At 42.1% G+C, this 18,747-nt stretch overlaps 1 protein-coding gene and 1 long non-coding RNA gene across 2 annotated transcripts in view; one reads left to right on the top strand and one right to left on the bottom strand.

The window, feature by feature from the left end:
• LOC143927660 (peroxisomal acyl-coenzyme A oxidase 2-like) overlaps positions 1 to 16,180 on the top strand; it is a 70,887-nt gene extending 54,707 nt beyond the window's left edge. The window contains exons 9-14 of the mRNA XM_077451883.1: positions 1,374 to 1,564; positions 5,280 to 5,441; positions 8,609 to 8,714; positions 9,813 to 10,030; positions 11,108 to 11,240; positions 15,902 to 16,180. Coding sequence (XP_077308009.1) covers positions 1,374 to 1,564; positions 5,280 to 5,441; positions 8,609 to 8,714; positions 9,813 to 10,030; positions 11,108 to 11,240; positions 15,902 to 15,964 — 873 coding nt within the window. The 3' untranslated portion in view covers positions 15,965 to 16,180. The remainder of the gene's footprint in view (positions 1 to 1,373; positions 1,565 to 5,279; positions 5,442 to 8,608; positions 8,715 to 9,812; positions 10,031 to 11,107; positions 11,241 to 15,901) is intronic.
• On the bottom strand, positions 736 to 16,781 carry LOC143927661 (uncharacterized). Its single transcript, XR_013262293.1, has 2 exons — positions 16,599 to 16,781; positions 736 to 958 (listed from the first exon to the last, which is right to left on the bottom strand). It is a non-coding gene; the product is annotated as an uncharacterized LOC143927661 (long non-coding RNA).
• Positions 16,782 to 18,747: the final 1,966 nt, after the last annotated feature.

Below are 18,747 nucleotides of genomic sequence, written 5' to 3'. Positions count from 1 at the left end.
GACTCCCCCACCCCCAAACCTGAAAGGTGCCAAATGTGGCAGTGGAGGGGGGTAGGAGGTAAACAAGCGATGCTTCCCCTTTTGGGTGGAGCTCCGCATTAATGTACTTTTGCAACGACTACAGTATGTTATTGACCCAATTAACTGAATTGTTCTTTCATAGATCTCTAGAGCAGTGTTACTCAACTCCAGTCCTCAAGTCGCACCAACAGGTCATGTTTCCAGAATTTCCCTCAGATGAAACGGAAGTGATAATTACTAAGGAAGTGAAATTGATCAAGTCACCTGTGCAAAATAATGGAAGACCTGAAAACATGTCCTGTTGGGGCGCCTTGAGGACTGGAGTTGAGAAACACTGCTCTAGAGCATATAAAAATGTAGTTTTATTAGTAACATTAATATTTTATAATTTTTTGTCAATTTATATTGATCTAAAAAGATAGAAAGTAATATAATAATTTTGGTTATATTTATAATATACATACATACATACATAATATTCTGTGTTATATTTCCTATTTCCGTCATTAATGCATATAATACATAGTAAAACAATGTACTTGACTGACTGGCATCCATATCCATTGCAAATATCAAACCATAGTAAACAAGGGGTACCACATCCATATATTGTATATGACAAAAAATGAGGAAAGAAAGAGGGGCTGGAGGGTAACCAACCCCCGGGACTTTTAAACGGTACCCAAATAGGATTAGTCAAAAATAATACCCACATAAATAAGACACTCTTTTTATTAGATATTCAGTATGAATTAAAAATAAATTCCATGAATAAATATACATTCTTCAAGACAATAAGTTCATGAAATGTATACAAGAATGGTACAGATCATAACACCGCAAAATGTTACCAATCCCACACATATACTAATGCTGTGATTTTCAACATGTTTCGCTCTCTTGAGCTTCTTCAGGATAATGCAGCAGATATTAAAAACTAAGAAGAATAGAAAAAACATAGAATTAGAAATGTATCTAATTAAAACAAACATATATAAATAGATACATAGGGGTATTATACATTTCAGGAATTTTGACTAATCCTATTTGGGTACCGTTTAAAAGTCCCAGGGGTTGGTTACCCTCCAGTCCCTCTCTCCCTCTTTCTTTCCTCATTTTTTGTCATTGCAAATATACGTTTAATTATATACAGTATATTCTATCACTTGTCTTCTGGGTAAACCATAAAACTTTTTTAATTTACCATGCTGTATTAGAACTTCTTATTATACATTAGAATTATAAACTGCTTTTGGATAGGGGAGGGATGGAAGGCCTAAAGTGAGCTTTATTTTATGTTCTTCTTACAATGCACATGATAAATAAACCATCTCGGGTTCTTTTTATTCCAGCTCCACGCTATCGCTTCAGGCTTTAAAGGTTTTGCTACAGAGATTTGCTCCAATGGTGTGGAGGTGTGCCGCAAAGCCTGCGGGGGTCACGGTTACTCTCTCTTCAGCGGGATACCAACACTTTACACCTGGATTGTTGCTTCGTGTACTTATGAAGGTGAAACCACCATCCTACACCTACAAGCTGCAAGGTAATTCTATTTTCTCCTGAAATTGAAAACAAATGCTGAATTGCAGATTTAGAATATGTTTTTTTTTTAAAGAGATCTTAAAGCTGAATGGCAGTAGAATAATAATAATAAAAAACTAATTCCAGTGAATGCAAGTCTACAGTGGGTATAGAAAAGAATCAACCCCTTTAAAATAATCACATTTTGTTGCTTTGCAGCCTGAAATGAAAGCGGACACCATTTTTGTTTTATCCAGCTTTATTTACTAATGCAATTTATTACATCCAAATGAAACATTTAACATGTGAGGAAACAAAAAACAGAATCACTAAGTTGGAAAAGATCAAACCCTCCATACCCCACCCCCATGTCAGTATTTTGTGGAACCAAGTTTTGTTTTAATTACAGCCTTTAATCTGTTGGAAAAGGCTTCTACTAACTTCGCACTTCTAGACTTTGCAATATTTGCCCATTCTTCTTTGCAGAATTGCTCAAGTTCAGTTAAATTTGATGGTGACCATTTGTGGACTGCAGTCTTCAAGTCATTCCACTGATTTTCAATGAGGTTTAAAGTGGTTGTAAACCCTTACAAACCACTTTGACCTACAGGTAAGCCTAGATTAAGGCTTACCTGTAGGTCCAAGAAATATCTCCTAAACCTACACGGTTTAGGAGATATTTGCCCGAAGACAGGCACCGCTGTCTACGGCGCATGCGCCGTAGACAGCGGCACGCAGGCGCACTGAGCGCGGCATCGTCAATGACGAAGATGCCGCACGTGTCGGCTCCCGTGCGCATGCGCGGGAGTGACGTCATCGTGGCTTCGCCGAATGACAGTGGCAGAGCTGCGAGACCCCACCAAGAAGATGGATGCGCCGGACTACAGGGGACAGCTGTGACTTCGCTGGCTCCTGTGTCAGGTAAGTGACACATAATGGGCTACTATGCGATGCATAGTAGTCCATTATGCTTTGCCTTTGCAGGGAATGAAAGAGGAAGTAAACCCATTAGGGTTTACTTCCTCTTTAAGTCTGGACTCTGACTAGGCCATGCAAGGACGTTCACCTTTTTCTCCTTCAACCACTGTGTGGTCATTTTTGCCATGTTGAAAGGTAAACCTTCTTCCCATAGTCAACTTTCTGGCAGAGGGCAGCAGATTTTTCTCAAGAATTTGATCGTATTTTGCCCCATCCATTTTCCTTCTATCCTGACAAGTGCTCCAGTTCCTGCTGCAGAGAAATCCCCCATAACAGGATATTACCACCTCCAATGCTTTACTGTAGGAATGGTGTTATTTGGATGGATTTCCACCAGACATATCGTTTGGTGTTGAGGCCAAATAATTCATATTTAGCCTCATCTGACCATAACCCCTTTTTCCACGTGGCCACAGAATCTTCAAGGTGCGTTTTTAGGTGGTCAAATGAGACTGAAATTTAATTATTTGGCCTCAACACCAAATCATATGTCTGGTGGAAATCCAATACAGCTCACCATCCAAATAACACCATTCCTACAGTAAAGCATGGAGGTGGTAATATCCTGTTATGGGGGTGTTTCTCTGCAGCAGGGACTGGAGCACTTGTCAGGATAGAAGAAACATATATGGGGAAAAATGCTATCAGATTCTTGAGGAAAATATGCCAGAAGGCTTCCAATGGGACATGACACTGACCAAAAATCACACAGCAAAAATGACCACACTGTGGTTGAAGGGGGAAAAAGGTGAATGTCCTTGCATGGTCTAGTCAGAGCCCAGACTTCAACCCCATTGAAAATCTGTGGAATGATTTAAAGACTGCAGTCCACAAACGGTCACCATGAAATTTAACTGAACTTGAGCAGTTCTGCAAAGTCTAAGAACCCTTTCACACTGGGTCATTTTGCAGGCGCTACAGCGCTAAAAATAGCACCTGCAAACCGACCTGAAACAGCCGTCTCTCCAATGTGAAAGCCCAGAGAGCTGTCACACTGGAGTGGTGTACTAGTAGGACTTTTAAAAAAAAGTCCTGCTAGCAACATCTTTGGAGCGGTGTATACACCGCTTCTGCCCATTGAAATCAATGGGGCAGTGCGACTATACCGCCGGTAAAGCACCTCTGCAGAGGCACTTTGCGGTGGTTTTTAACCCTTTCTCAGCCACTAGCAGGGGGTAAAAACACCCCACTAGCTTCCGAATAGTGCCGCAAATCCGACAGTAAAGCACCGCTAAAAATACAGCCGACACGCCTCCCGCCCCAGTGTGAAAGGGGCCTTAAAGTTCAAAGTTGGTAGAGACATATCCCAACAGACTAAAGGCTGTAATTAAAGAAAAATGTGGTCCAACAAAATACTGACTTAAGGGGTGATCCTTTTTTCCAACTCTGTGATTTATTCTTGATTTTTAATTTTTTGGGGGGGGTTCTGACATGTTGCTATTGCATCTTTTTACTTGGATTGCACTAGTAAATACAGCTGGATAAAACAAAAACTGTCTGTCTTCAATTCAGGCTGTAAAGCAACAAAATGTGATTGTTTTAAAGGGGGTGATTATTATCTATACCCACTGTATATTTAAAATATCATTACATTTCATTTATTTTATAGTAAAAATACCCGATTTTGACTTCATAAATTATTCTGTGTAGCTGCACACAGACAGGGGACTCAGAACCTAGAATCAGTCGGGTGTCCTGCGTTCACATGTGCTGATTAGGAACATGCTGACAAGAGAGAGCAGAAAGATGCCCTCTTCAGTCTGTTGCTACTCATTTCCTGTCCAGTCACAGGCTGAGGTCAGGTGGGTAGGCTAGTTGTATTGCATATCTGTGGCATAGAAAATGCAGCTGCAGTCATGACTCTGGTAATTTTTTCTTTTCTTTTTTTTTTTTGTCCTTTTTCCTTTTTTTCATTTTCTAAATTAAAATGTTTACATCATTTTGAGATGTGGCTTGGTAGTTAACTGTGTATGTAGTTTTTTTTCCTGGAGTTTAGCTTTAAGAGTTTTTATATACTGCCATAAATATTTAATTGCCTTTTTCCCCTCCTGCAATGCTCAACCAATTCAGGCTACAAATGGCATAGTTATCTACAATAGTATTAGGTAGTCAGCTGTGTTTATGGCAAAATTGCCACATTGCCTTTAGCCCAGATCAAATTAGTTCTAAAGGCCCGTACACACGGTCGGACTTTTTGACAACAAACATGCAAATTAGCTGTTTTGGAGCAACATCCGACTGTGTGTACGCTCCATCGGACAAACTTTTTCTGTTTTCATCGGACTTTTGTTGGCTCTGCGAACGGACAAACTTTTTGACAACAGAAGTCCGATGGAGCAAAGTCCTACCGTGTGTATGCAAAAGCATCGGACTTTTGTACAAGGTACAAACACGCATGCTCAGAACCATTGCAAACGATCAGACTACAATACAGAAGTTGACCAAAGGTGGCGCTGGAGTCATTGAACGTCCTCTTTTGAAGCGGCGTCAGTACGTTGTGACGTCACCACGTTCGTGTTTGTTGTCAAAAAGTCCGACCGTGTGTATGCAATACAAACTTGTGGACAACACACTTTGTACAAAAGTCCACGGAAAAGTTTGTACAAGTCCGACCGTGTGTATGGGGCTTTAGAATCTCTGAAAATTTCAGTTTTAATCAAAAAAGGTTTCTATAGTCTGTTTTTTATTTATTTATTTTTCTTACCAGCTTGTTGTTTTACTGCTCATTCAACTGCTATTTTTGTTTTGTACTTGTTTAGGTTTTTGATTAAGTGTTTTGGTGCTGCCCAATCAGGAAAGCCATTACCACGCACTACGTCTTATCTGTCTACCCCGCTCTCCAGTGGATGCCAAGCAAACACACACTTGGACTTCCTGAATCCGGATGTGTATTTAAAGGCCTATGAAAGCAGGGCCTACAGGTCAGTAAATGGGCTGAGCTATAATCTACTTTAATTCTGCATAAAAAGTTGCTAGGCACTGTAATAAAGTTCATCTAGAGCAAAAAACAAAAGTAAAAAAAATATATATGAGACTGTTCCAGATTTGTTGGTTCAGGGTGGGATTCCCCTGAGCTGTATGTCCACATCCTCCTACTGTATAAACCTATCTCGAAGACATGAACCATTACTAGAGTGTTCGCCAAAGTTTGCACTATTTCTGGGGTATCCCAAGGCTTAACCTATACTCTATCCAGGTTCTTCAAGCAATAAATCCTAAAATTACACTTTCTGTCTGGTTATTGTGTGAAGAGACTGAGGACCTACTGTGTGCCTGGCTGCCGTGCACCTAATAAGGAGTAGAACCTGAGACAAACAGCGGCACCAGTTTGGGGTCTGCACTACATCAAGGGACCAGCCCACAAAAAGACATATTGTAGTTCTAGGTGAGGACAGGTGAGCCCCTGATTTACTCTATATCCTAGATATTCCAACAATTCAATCCTTCCTGCTATATTTCCTGACTCTGTCCCTGCCCATCTGGGAATTTAAGGAGTCCACCTTTTGCATATTTACACCTATTACCCTCTAAATAAAAATTCTCTATCGGTTTTTGGTGGATGGATGCTTTAATGTCAACTTTGTAATCTATAATGCAGCTACACTTGGCAAGTTCCTCTTCAATGTCTTTTGCATAGCGCTACTGTTGACCTCATGGTTTTATGTAACTTGGAGGACTAGAGCCCCCCCCCCCCCCAGAAAACAATAGCTCAGCAGGGAGATCACTGTAGAATTAGGCAGCTATGCAAATGGCTCCCCCTAGGCAATAATTCAGAGGATCAACTAGTGAGTAGCGCAGCAATGCTCAGAAAAAGAAGGTGGTGAAAGTTCTTTAACCTCCGGATATCGTCAACTAGCCTGATGGTTAAACTACAGTATATGGTTGTAATTTGTAATTCACAGAGACAAAGGGAAAGAAATTACTGTAGAACAAAAATAATTGCTTAACTGATGAAATATCACCGCGTGTAGATTCCTCTTTACATGTGAGTGCAATACAGTACTGACCTTACATCTCAGGGGCGAAAACAAGGCCCCAAAGTCCAGCTGTGTGATGCCTGTGAAGAAGTAGGTTCACCTCTGTGGAACTACAAGTCTCACCAGCAGGCTGTAGAAAGAACTCACTCAGCAATACTGTAATCTCTACTGAAATGGGCAGGTGCCCTCTCATCACAATCGGCCCCAATGACGGTGAAGCTCCATGCGGAATCCCCTCCTGGTGTCTCCCCTCCTGGCATTATCTGTCCTGTAATTCAGGGCTGATCAAGTTAAGAGTAACTTCCTTCTCCAAACTATATCTTCCACAACAGAGTCCAGCTGATGCTAGGGGGAGTCAAACCCATTTGTAAACAACAAACTGTTTAACTATAATGTCTATAGTAGCCAACTCTTGGCTACATAGGATTTAGACACACAACAACGGGTGCCTCTGTCACTCTGACTGCCAATGGGCTTTTTTTTTCTAGCCTGCCTAGTTTAGCACCAGCCTAATAACCCTGCCCCCTATTGTGATCTGTGACCTTTACAATCCTGCATGGGCACAGGATTTTCTCCACCGGTGCTAAAGAGGTTGCATGTTTTTACCCTATAGAATTACCGCAACCTCAGCAGGCTTTTCTTTGTCATCCTATTGTTTTTGAAGTGATCACTAAATTTGAGCAACTTGCCACACTATAAGGGCTCTCCTGTTTATTTATTTTTATTTTCTGGTGGGTACCCCAAGTTGCCCCATGGATCTTATTCCAGCCTCTTAGGGCCAAACCCCTTGGAATTCCATGGACCACCACATCCAAAATCCCTCATGGTTTTTATGTTTTGACTTTTAAAGTACTCTTATTTTTTTTTTCATTACTACAGTGCTGCATAGCATTGCTGTAAAACGATTGAAAATCTGTATACAGCAGTTGACCTGCCTTGCTGTTGAAGCCGATGGAACAAAATCTATTGGGCTGGATGCCAATGCGTTTAAAAATCCTCAAATGTTGGGTTTCCAATGTAACCTTGTAGACAGGTGGTAGAGCAGGTCCCCTTTAAGGTGCCACCTCCCACTGGGAGAAGGCTGGGAGTCTAGGCATGGTCAGGGAGGGAGGAGGGTCAGATTGGGAGAGGGCAGGGTGCCCTTGGGTTTTAAACCTAGCCCCAAGAGAGAAGAGGACTTTGATGCTGGTTCACCCCTCTGTCCCTCCCATCCTAGCCAAGGAAGAACATTAGGCCTTCAGGCTATCTGCAGTGACACAAGCAGCCACCGGCAAGGCCTGGGACCAAGAGCCCATTCATTATTGGAACTGTGTTGATCTACTGAAACAATGTATCGATTGAGGCTTTCAGTAAAGAATATTAACCATATCCAGTAAAGAATATTAACCGCATCCAGACTTGTGGTACCTTTTTATTCAGTAAGAATGCTGCTCTGAAGAGATTGAGTTCTACTGGTGTCCCCTGGCTGTCGGGCCTGTAGAAGGTGCCCAGTGTCTGGAACCCTGGGAGTGAAGGGGATGAAGCATAGTCAGGAGGGTGTACTGGGGATCGGTCTCAGCCTGCCACTGACGCATCAGGGAGCGTTGTCAGGGAAAGTTCTGTATTGCCCATAAGGTCAGTGTTGCGTTGAGAGTCGGCTTGGCTACTCACTTGGGTCATGTGTGAGGTAGCCCATCACCCATCAACTTGCTATATAATCGAACTTATCATTTTAATATAATATTCTCTGGAGAGGCAATGAATTCTGGGACCAAAAAATAAAAATATCTCCAGCCAAAATGAGTGATGGAGGCAGGTTCATTGTACAATTAGACTTGCCATTGTTTAAAGACACTTCTGTGCATTGATCTCCTCCATTCCGTCTGTTAGACATTTAGTGCTGTATTAAACTGTAATGAATGTTGTACCACAAAAATTTAGGTAAATCAAACTGTAAAATGCATAGGTAGTTTTTAGTTAATTTCAAAGTGAATTGTCCTGAAACCTGATTGGTTGCAATGTGTTTGCACATCACTGTTGCTGTTTGCGCTGGCAGTTTGGATGAGCATGCCAGTCTATAGTAATAATTTATTCTATAATAATGTGTGTGTGATGTTATTTTATATTTTCAGGCTTATCGCAGCTGCAGCAGGCAAACTGCACTGTTTAGTACAGTCTGGAACTGAGCAATATGTGGCATGGAACAGCATATCCGTAGAGCTTGTGAAGGCTTCAATAGTTAGTATCTACTATCTTTAGCTTATCCATCTAATTTCAGAGGTCAACACACAATAGGCTCAATTTACAAAACTAACACTCCAGGATATATATATCCACTGTGACATAGTTAGTTCAAAGTGGCAGATGCACTGTGAGACATGTTAGAGCGAGTACAAAAAATACCAACATTCTGCCTGTTTGGCTGCCTTCTGTCGGAAAACCAGCATCCGGCTGCCTCCCATTCAGCCAATGGCTAAGAGCACTGATCGGAGTGTTCTGGCCAGGGGCGGAACACGACTGCTGAGGTGCAATGAGCCCAGGAACCATAAATCGTAAAATCTGTATAACCACCTTTTAACCCTTGCCCCTTCATCCCAATGAATAACACACATACAACTGTTAAGTTGGAAAGGGCAAGGCCACAGCTTTATTTAAATCCAACACATAACATCTGAATACTTCAAACAGTGCCTCTCACAGTTATACTGTGAGCACATAATTCCAAAGGAGGGGAAGGAGATAAGAAGGGGCCTGTCCTTACCATAAGTGCTGGACAGGCCGTCTGCTTCCCTTTCACGTCAAGAGCATATGCCCATAACAGCCATTTTATGCTGGCAAGGTCAAGAAACCGCAGCAAGCTGTGACATACCAATGAAAATAGGGTGGGAGGGTGGGAAGCTCTTCCACACCACGCTTCCAGAAAGATCCGGACTTCTTGGGGGCAATACTTTTGTCGAGCTCAGGCCCAGCCCAGTCCTCTTCCCAACCAATCTTAGTGACCCCTTGGTCACTTTACCTGCCCTGGTCATGCCCCCATCATTCAGGGCTCTCTTTCCCTAAAAGGGGTCAATAGGCCTTCAACAGCTCAGTGGGGGAGATCGCTGGACTAACCTTGCATGGTTAGTACAGCGGCTCAGACCAGAGATGTCAGGCCTTTTTATTTTTTGTGTGCAACCCCCGGTGTACCTGGCTTTAGGTTAAATAAAGTAAATCAAGCTGAAGTGCTCATTATTGGTTTATGTTAACTGCTAACATTAATGATTAAAATTCACAGTAAAAATTCTACAAGATCTTGGTGTGTGTTTGATTTGTAATACATGGCATACTGTCTTTCAGGCCCACATACACTACTTAATTGTGAAGACTTTTGCCTCTGCTGTGAGCTCCCTGTCCACTCAACCTGAAATTAAAACTGTTCTCCAACGCCTCTGTGACCTGTATGCTTTGCATGGAATATTCACAAGTGCCGGTGACTTTCTGCAACATGACTACTTGTCAGGGAAACAGCTGGACCTGGCCACTGCAGCCTACCTTGGCCTCCTAGCAGACCTCCGGTGAGTAAAAAGTAAAGATCTTACCAGCTGCTGATTGTAATCCAAAGTAACTTTACTAATTACCTATTTATAGTGGAGAGCCTATTCTACCGCTATCTGCTATACACTGCAGTGATGCTCTGTAATGCGGACTGCAATTTACAAGCTAGCAAAAGTGAGCTTTTTCAATAAAAGGGCTGATTACAGATATTCTTTCATCAGTGACAGTGGGTGAGTGTGGTAATGCATGCCAGGACAGTACAGGAGTGTGCTTTGAGGAATTAGCAAAGAGTACGTTGGTGCACAGTTTTGCAGACTTCCTGTGGATATGTTGAAAGTGCAGCCATCACTTCAGAAACTTTTTCCTGCACAAGTGTTGACTGAAATCTTGTAGCTCTCGGCCTCTATAGGGTAGCCGAATGTCACAAGACCTGCTGTGTACTCACCAATATCACAGGAGGTGGGAGGGAGGATGGAGCTAGCTGTCTTTCTCACTTCCTGAGTTTCTCTTTTTACAATATTTCTAGGATTCATAAACTTCAGGCCTACTTTAACACAGAGGGTTGCTTGTTTGACACAGGTGCCTTTCAGAGAAGCCTTTGCATTTTCTAAATGAATGCAACGCATTCTCTGATTGGATGAGGTGGCGATCATGGCAATGCTACTCCATCTCTCCACCCCATTCAATCAGAATGCTTTTTATTCAAGGAGAACGCAAAGCACTTTCTGGCACCAATGCCAAGTGGGCACTGGCTGGCACTGGACCCGAAAGCTAGTGAGGATCACTGTAGTAGCAGTGACTACTAGTGATTTCTATCTTTCTGGGTATCGTGGTACAAATACTGAACATTCTTATATTAGGGCACTTGTCCAGGAATATGGCAGCATCCTTAATTGGCTATCGGGTGCTAGTGTCGCCATCTTGACTAACTGAAACCGGCAGTGAAGCCTTGTGACTTCACAGCTGGATACCTGCTGCGCTTTGGGAATGGGCTGGCTGAGGGGGAAGGACGGTGCAAGTGGTCAGTGTTGTTGACACTGCCCCTTCCCATTATGTACAGTAGTGTGATTTTTACAATGGTGGGGTTTGTTTTGCAGGAAAGATGCAGTTTTGTTGGTTGATGCTTTCGACTACACAGATCAACAGCTAATATCTGCTCTTGGGACCTATGATGGGAATGTGTATCAGAATCTGCTTGACTGGGCTCAGAGAAATCCTGACAACACAAAGGTAGGTATAAAGGAGGCCAGTAGTAAATACAATTTTATTTATTTTTTTTGCGGGGCTGCAACATTGCAGCAGACAAATTGGATACTAAGTGACTTTTTGGGGACCAGTGACACCAATACAGTGATCAGTGCTAAACAAAAAGGAATTGATCAGTGTATAAAGACACTAGCAAGGAAAGGGTTAACACTAGGGGCAATCAAATGGTTAAGTGTGTGCCTGAGAGGTACTTTCTAAAAGTGTGGGGGACTGTTACACTGGAGGAAAAAAGAAATCATGTTTCAGCTTAGCTGAAACACATCTGTCCTTTGCTCCCTGACAGATCAGCAGTTTGCCTTGTTTACATAGGCACACCTCTGAGCCGTCTCTCCACAGAACGATCGACGGGTCACGGAGGCTATCGCAGCCAACGGACCCGCTGATTGGCTCGCGCTGTGTGCAATCACTTTGGGAGCGGCACTCCGCATGCACAAAATGTACAGGTACTTGATTTTGCGCAGCCGATCCGCCCTGCCACAGTATATGTACGCAGGGCGGTCCTGAAGTGGTTTATTAATCTAGAAAACAATACTTTATTGAAAATATACAAATATCAAAAACTACAGTACAAAATGGCCAACACCTTCAAACACCAGCAATATAAAATTATTTAAAAAGAGTGGACAACGTTGTCACACACTCACAACAGAGACAGAGCCCCAAACACTCACATTCATGGCTACTGCAGATACTCCTCAGACACTTCCCTATATCAGGCTAAAGGACTAGGCAGGGGGTCTAGGGTCCCATACAATGACATGCCTAACATGAGGCTGTTGTGTAATGGGGACAGCCCTGACTCCACAGCCTGCCCTGGGATTTCCCTAATGTCCTTGGAAGTAGACCTGATAATCTTTTAGGAATATTGTTGGGATAGGGCAACACACTTGGCAAATGGCCTATCTTCAGGCTGTGTAATTTAAAGAGAGTGTTAGACATGTGCAATTCATTTAGTTCTGAATTTGTTTAACAAATCTTGTTAATTTCTGAATTTTTCAATTTCCGAATTTCCAAATTTTCAAATATTCAGAATTTCCAAATTTTCAAAAATTCAGAATTTCCAAATTTTCAAAAATTCTGAATTTCCAAATTTTCAAAAATTCTGAATTTCCAAATTTTCAAAAATTTGAATTTCGGAAATTTGAAAATCTGAACATTCAAAAGAATGAAAATCTGAATATTCGAAAACCTGAAAATCTGAAATAACTAATAATAAATATTAAATTATAGGTATTGAAATTTCCTTGCTAGTTTGGCTGTTAGTGAACGTATTTGAACGAATTATCTGAAATAACGAATGCCGTATCTAAACGAATAGAACATAATGATCTAATAATAATAAATAACAAAACCTTTTTTATTATTAATTTGTTCCATTCCATTTGTTTTAGATGCAGCATTCGTTATTTCGGATAATTCGTAACTTCAGATAAATCTGTATTCATTACTTTCACAAACAGCCAAATTTAAAAAGGAGTTCCAATACCTATAATTTAATAGTTGGTTATTTACTTCGAATTTTACTGATTTTCTTTCTTTTTTTTTTCGGAAATTTGAAAATCCAAATTTTCTGATTTCCGAAAAAAGCGAAAAAACAAATGAAACTAAAACAAAGACATTTTTTGTCAGTGCACATCTAGAGAGCGTTTAGCACGGGAAGCCGGATATGGTGGAATTGTGCACACACATACACAAAATTAGTCTCATAACTAGGAATGGGTCGAACACCCCCAACCCCCCCCCCCCCCGTTCGGTTCGCATCAGAACATGAGAACAGGCAAAACATTTGTTCGAACACCGTTTAAGTCTATGGGACACGAACATGAAAGATCAAAAGTGCTAATTTTAAAGGCTTATATGCATGGTATTGTCATAAAATGTGTTTGGGGACCTGGGTCCTGCCCCAGGGGACATGTATCAATGCAAAAAAAAGTTTTAAAAAACATCAGTTTTTTTCGGTAGCAATAATGCTTAAAGTGAAACAAAAGTGTAATACTCCTTTAAATTTCGTACCTGGGGGGCCTCTATATAGTATGCCTGTAAAGGGGCGCATGTTTCCCGTGTTTAGAACAGTCTGACAGCAAAATGACATATCTAAAGGAAAAAAAATCATTTAAAACTACTCACAGCTGTAATGAATTGTTGGTCCAACAAAACACATAAAAGTTCATTGATAAAAACACCATGGAATTTCCCCACAGGTTAACCAAAATAAAAAAAATAAAAACAACGCGTGGGGGTCCCTCCAAATTCCATACCAGGCCCTTCAGGTCTGGTAAGGCTATTAAGGGGGCAGGGTCACCGGGGGGTGGTTCAGGAGAGGGGGGGGCGCTCTCTCTCCCCCCCCCTCTTTTCCTGCGGCTGCCAGGTTGCGTGCTCGGATAAGGGTCTGGTATGGATTTTTGGTGGGACCCCACACCATTTTTAATTTTTTTTGCTGTGGGGTTCCCCTTAAAAATCCATACCAGACCCTGTGGGCAAATCCAATGCTGTTTTTATGCTGTTATGAACTTTTATGTGTATTGCCGGACTGACAATTCATTATAGCCGCAAGGTAGTTTTTAAATGACTTTTTTTCCTTTTAGAAATGTTATTTTGCTGTTAAACACAGGAAACATGCGCCCCTTTACAGGCATACTATAGACACCCCCCAGGTATGAAATTTAAAGGAATATTACACCTTTATTGTTTCACTTTAAGGATTATTAAAATCACTGTGTTGATACATGTCCCCTGGGGCAGGACCCAGGTCTCCAAACACTTTTTATGACAATAACTTGCATATTAACCTTTAAAATTAGCACTTTTGATTTCTCCCATAGATTTTAAAGGGTGTTCCATGGCTTTTGAATTTGCCGCGAACACTGCAAATTGTTCACTATTCGGCGAACGGGCAAACAGCCAATGTTCGAGTCGAACTCAAGATCGACTCGAACATAAAGCCCATCCCTACTCAAAACATCCTTAGATTGAGAGCATAGATTATTCTGGCAATGGATACAAGTATGAAAATAGTACGTCAGTCCACAGCCAGTCAATATAACATTACTAATGAAGTAGTTCCTCTAATAGCTCCAAGCATATGAGTATGCTATGTGATACATGTGAAAAAATAATAAAAATTCTCCAGTTTAGCAACGACCGACTAGTAACAAGGGTACAGCTCCAGACCGCCTTCTCAATTCTGGCTTAACCTGCCACTTTGTCATGAACACAGCAGCCACTTGCACCAAAGTTCACATTATGGTAACATGAGTTTGCATCAAGCTTAGACTCAAAATGTATAGACAACATGGATTGCTTTTTTGCGAGGGATTACCTGAAGAAGCTAGGCTACCCAGAGGCTCTCACCACTCCACAGCATTTGCACATTTTATCTGTCTATTACTCCATTCACATGCTGATATGGTGTGAATTCAATAAGCCTTGATGGCTGTGGCATAAGAAGGAGAGTTCCAGTCTGGCTGCTAACTGCATGGTTCACGCCGTGCAGTGTGTATGCTCTCCTGCTAGCCTCAGCGTGTGGCCTGATGGGTCTGCAGGGACAGCAGATCAAACATCGCCTGTCTGATGGAATGGCACAGGGCTCTGCTGCACTGCCTACGTCAACGCGTTTCGCATACACCCACATATGCTTCATCAGGATTGAGAAGTCTGGAGCTGTACCCATGTTACTAGTCAGTAATTGCTAAACTAAGTCCAGAAATATGAAATCCCCGCTCTTTTCTGATCTGTAAAATTATTTTACATTCCTGGACCAGCTGTGTGGGCACTGACTGCTCCGTATCCCTGAGGTAAGTACACTGTGCGGGGGGGGGGGGGGGGTGTAAAAGGGTGTGTGGTGGTCACCTTTTCATTTTTTTTTCTGCAAGTGAACTATATGAGCTTTAAACAGTCTGAGTGTACAATCTCTCCAATGTAAATTTACATAAATGTGCCAAATCTTTTCAATTTGTATCAAGCCAGATGGGACCCTTTAATTACATATTGATAGATCCAAAGGGGATTGTACAGTGTATAGTCATCATTCGATTAACCAAAGACCAAGTATGAGTGCCTAAATAAACGAAACAAAACAGGCAGTGTTTTAGGCCTGTTTCAGAGGGGCTTCTGCTTATAAGAGCAGTGTGAACAGGAAGATTTCTGAAGGTGGAGGAGCGCAAGATCTCTAACATCCACCAGCTCCGTGATGTCATCATGGAGGAGTGGAAGAGGACTCCAGTGGCAACCTGTGAAGCTCTGGTGAACTCCATGCCCAAGAGGGTTAAGGCAGTGTTGGAAAATAATGGTGGCCACACAAAATATTGACACTTTGGGCCCAATTTGGACATTTTCACTTAGGGCTGTACTCACTTGTGTTGCCAGCGGTTTAGACATTAATGGCTGTGTGTGTTATTTTGAGGGGACAGAAAATGTACCCTGTTATACAAGCTGTACACTCACTACTTTACATTGTAGCAAAGTGTAATTTCTTCAGTGTTGTCACATGAAAAGATAGAATACATTTTTTACAAAAATGTGAGGGGTGTACTTACTTTTGTGAGATACTGTATGCAAAAAGTGCCAGAACATGCCTGCTCTTCATGTGGTTCAAATTTTTAATTTCACTGCTTGATTTTTCACAGGTGAGCCCAGTGTTTGAGAAATACCTGAAGCCATATTTACAAAGCAACCAATCCAAATTATGAACACTGACTTCTAGAGGACCCTGATCCAAAGACCCGGCATCCACCTAGTATACCGTGCCTTATTTTACATACTGATTGATCAGTCCCTGGAAACCACAAGTGCCTGAAAGTAAACCTAAAGAAATAGCTGAGAAAAAAAAATCGAATGTTCATGTATGTGCAGTGTGGGTTGTGAAATGATAGGGGGCGCTAAAATAAAAAAATAATAACAATAAAGTGCTCTAGTGCTTAATACCGCAGGTATCTTACTATTCAGTACATACTGCAATATACATTAAACACATGAGATTAATTAACTCAAAAAAAGTAAACATATATAAAATGTAAACAAATTGTCCATATGTATAGAAAATAGTGAAAATGAATTAGGAATAAATCCTGTGTCCCGTCACAGCTTCGGAGGAATGGACAAACACAGCACCCAGTGAACTATAGTAAGTAGCCTACTCACCAACTCACCTAGACCCCGTTATTTAAAAAGTAAGGTCAGGTGAAGCTTTAGCAGGAACTGCCAACCTTGATGGAGAAACTCTGCTTGGGTGTACCAGTGATACTCCTTCAATCCACGGACCATGGCATAATAACGTTTTATTTAAAATAACATAAAAACAAAAACAGCCAGATGGCCTCTTACTTTAAAAGTGCCATAACCTCAGCACTAGGGGGAACAAACGTATCAGACCAGGTGAGTTGGAAACTAGCTGTGCCGCTTCCGCTGCTTGAATTGGCGTGCGTTCCACCCCCTGGATCTCGGGAACCATGCGTTCAGACCAAAACAATGTCCGGTACCTGCCATGACTTGGTAAGGGCTTGATAAGTTTTTCTGAAATAAAGATAATTTTCTATTTTGTTACAATAAATCCATTTGTTTTTCATTTTGAATAGAGTCGGGAAAGGTAAGAAACTTTTTTTTTATTTTTTTCTGTCTTGTATCCAGTTAGGGGGATCTTCACTTCCTGTCCCCCTAATGCAGGGGTGTCCAAACATTTTCAAAGAGGGCCAGATTTGATCAAGTGAACGTGCGTGAAGGCTGACCATATTGCCTGACATTCTTTGAAGCATTAAAATTCGGTCTTTGACCCCTTCCACACTGGGGCACTTTGCAGGCGCTACAGCGCTAAAAATAGCGCCTGCAAAGCGCCCTGAAAGAGTCGCTCCTGTGTCTCCAATGTGAAAGCCCCGAGGGCTTTCACACTAGAGTGGTGCGCTTGCAGGATGCTAAAAAAAAGTCCTGCTAGCAGCATCTTTGTAGCGGTAAAGGACCAGTGTATATACCGCTCCTGCCCATTGAAATCAATGGGAAGTGCAGCTATACCATAGTTTTAACAAGTTCTCGGCTGCTAGCAGGGGGTAAAAGCGCCACTAAAAAATATCGGCACTTTACCACCAAAGCACCCACGCCCCAGTGTGAAAGGGGCCGAAGTGTGTTCGTCCGAGTACTAATACACTGCCCAACAAGAATTCTCTTGCCTTTGTGGCTTTGTGTGAGTAAAGAGATGAGCTTGGGCGTATTATTTGGATATACCGTATTTATTGGCGTATAACACGCAACTTCAGTTTAAGAGCAAAGTTTCAGGAAAACATACAATTTTAAATAAAGAACTGTGACGCAAAATAAGGGTCAGTGCCCACCTGAAGACCCACCATTGCCATGAATGTATCCTCACCATTGCTAGGAATGCATCACCGTTGCCAGGAATTCAGGAATTGCACTCACCATTGCCAGGAATATAGCACCATTGTCAGGAATGCACTCACGAGTGCCAAAGATTACCTACAGGATACTCTCCTGTTTACACGGTGGCCTTTTTAATAGAAAATATATACAGAAGCAAGAATGGAAATTGCTTGTGTTATGTCTGTAACCCGCCCATCAACATTGAGCTACCCACCCTTATCAGCTCTGCCCATCATTGTAAAACTGCGCTCTGGCCATCATGCGGCCTCTTCTGTATGCATTTGCCCCTACACTCACCCCTTGGCACAATCTAGTATTAATTGCGCAGGCGCTGTGTACAGCTCATGAACAGCTGTTCATGTTCGGAGACTTTCAGCGTCTCCTTTGTCCTCTGTACTGCACAAACGCTGCGCCTGCGCAGTACAGGTTGGACACTATCCAACGGGGGACCTTTCTCGTCAGAACACCAGCACCGGGAGATTTTGGGGGGGGGGGGCGGGGCACAACGATATATATGTCCAAATAACCAGACGGGTCATTCAAAACCGGAATGCGGGCCGCAATTGGCCTGTGGGCCAGATTTTGGACATGCCTGCCCTAATGCAACAGAAAGTTAAATATCTCTGCAATTCCCTTTTTTAACCTCCTGCTGGTTGCTCACACTAAATATACTGCGAGGGGGGTGGCAGTTGCAGGCTCAGCTTGCTTCCTGGTTTGGGATGAGCATGTGCGCACCCCCCTTCTGATCCATACTGTGATTGGACACAGCACAAGTTTGGCAGCAGATTTCAGCCAATGATTTTTGCTGAAAAATATTTCCCGGCTGTGTCCAATCACACAGTTCTGTGTTTAGAAACACTGAGAAATCCGTGTGCAGGGAGAACAAACAGCCAGATTCTAAGTAAAAGCAGCACGCATTACACTTAAGCACACAGGTATCCCCTTGATTGCCCCTAGATGTTAACCCCTTCCCAGCCAGTGTCATTGGTACAGTGTTGGTGTACAGTATTATCACTCGTCACTGTATTAGTATCCCTAGTGACTGTCAGTGTTTGTTACTGTCAGATTGCCCGCCCCCCTATCACGGTTCCACTATAAGTTGCTA

Source organism: Lithobates pipiens, unplaced genomic scaffold (genome assembly GCF_037356315.1).
Source record: "Lithobates pipiens isolate NorthernLeopardFrog02 unplaced genomic scaffold, aLitPip1_a1.2 Scaffold_23, whole genome shotgun sequence".
Taxonomy (NCBI): domain Eukaryota; kingdom Metazoa; phylum Chordata; class Amphibia; order Anura; family Ranidae; genus Lithobates; species Lithobates pipiens.
This window is presented reverse-complemented; position numbering and strand designations above follow the sequence as displayed.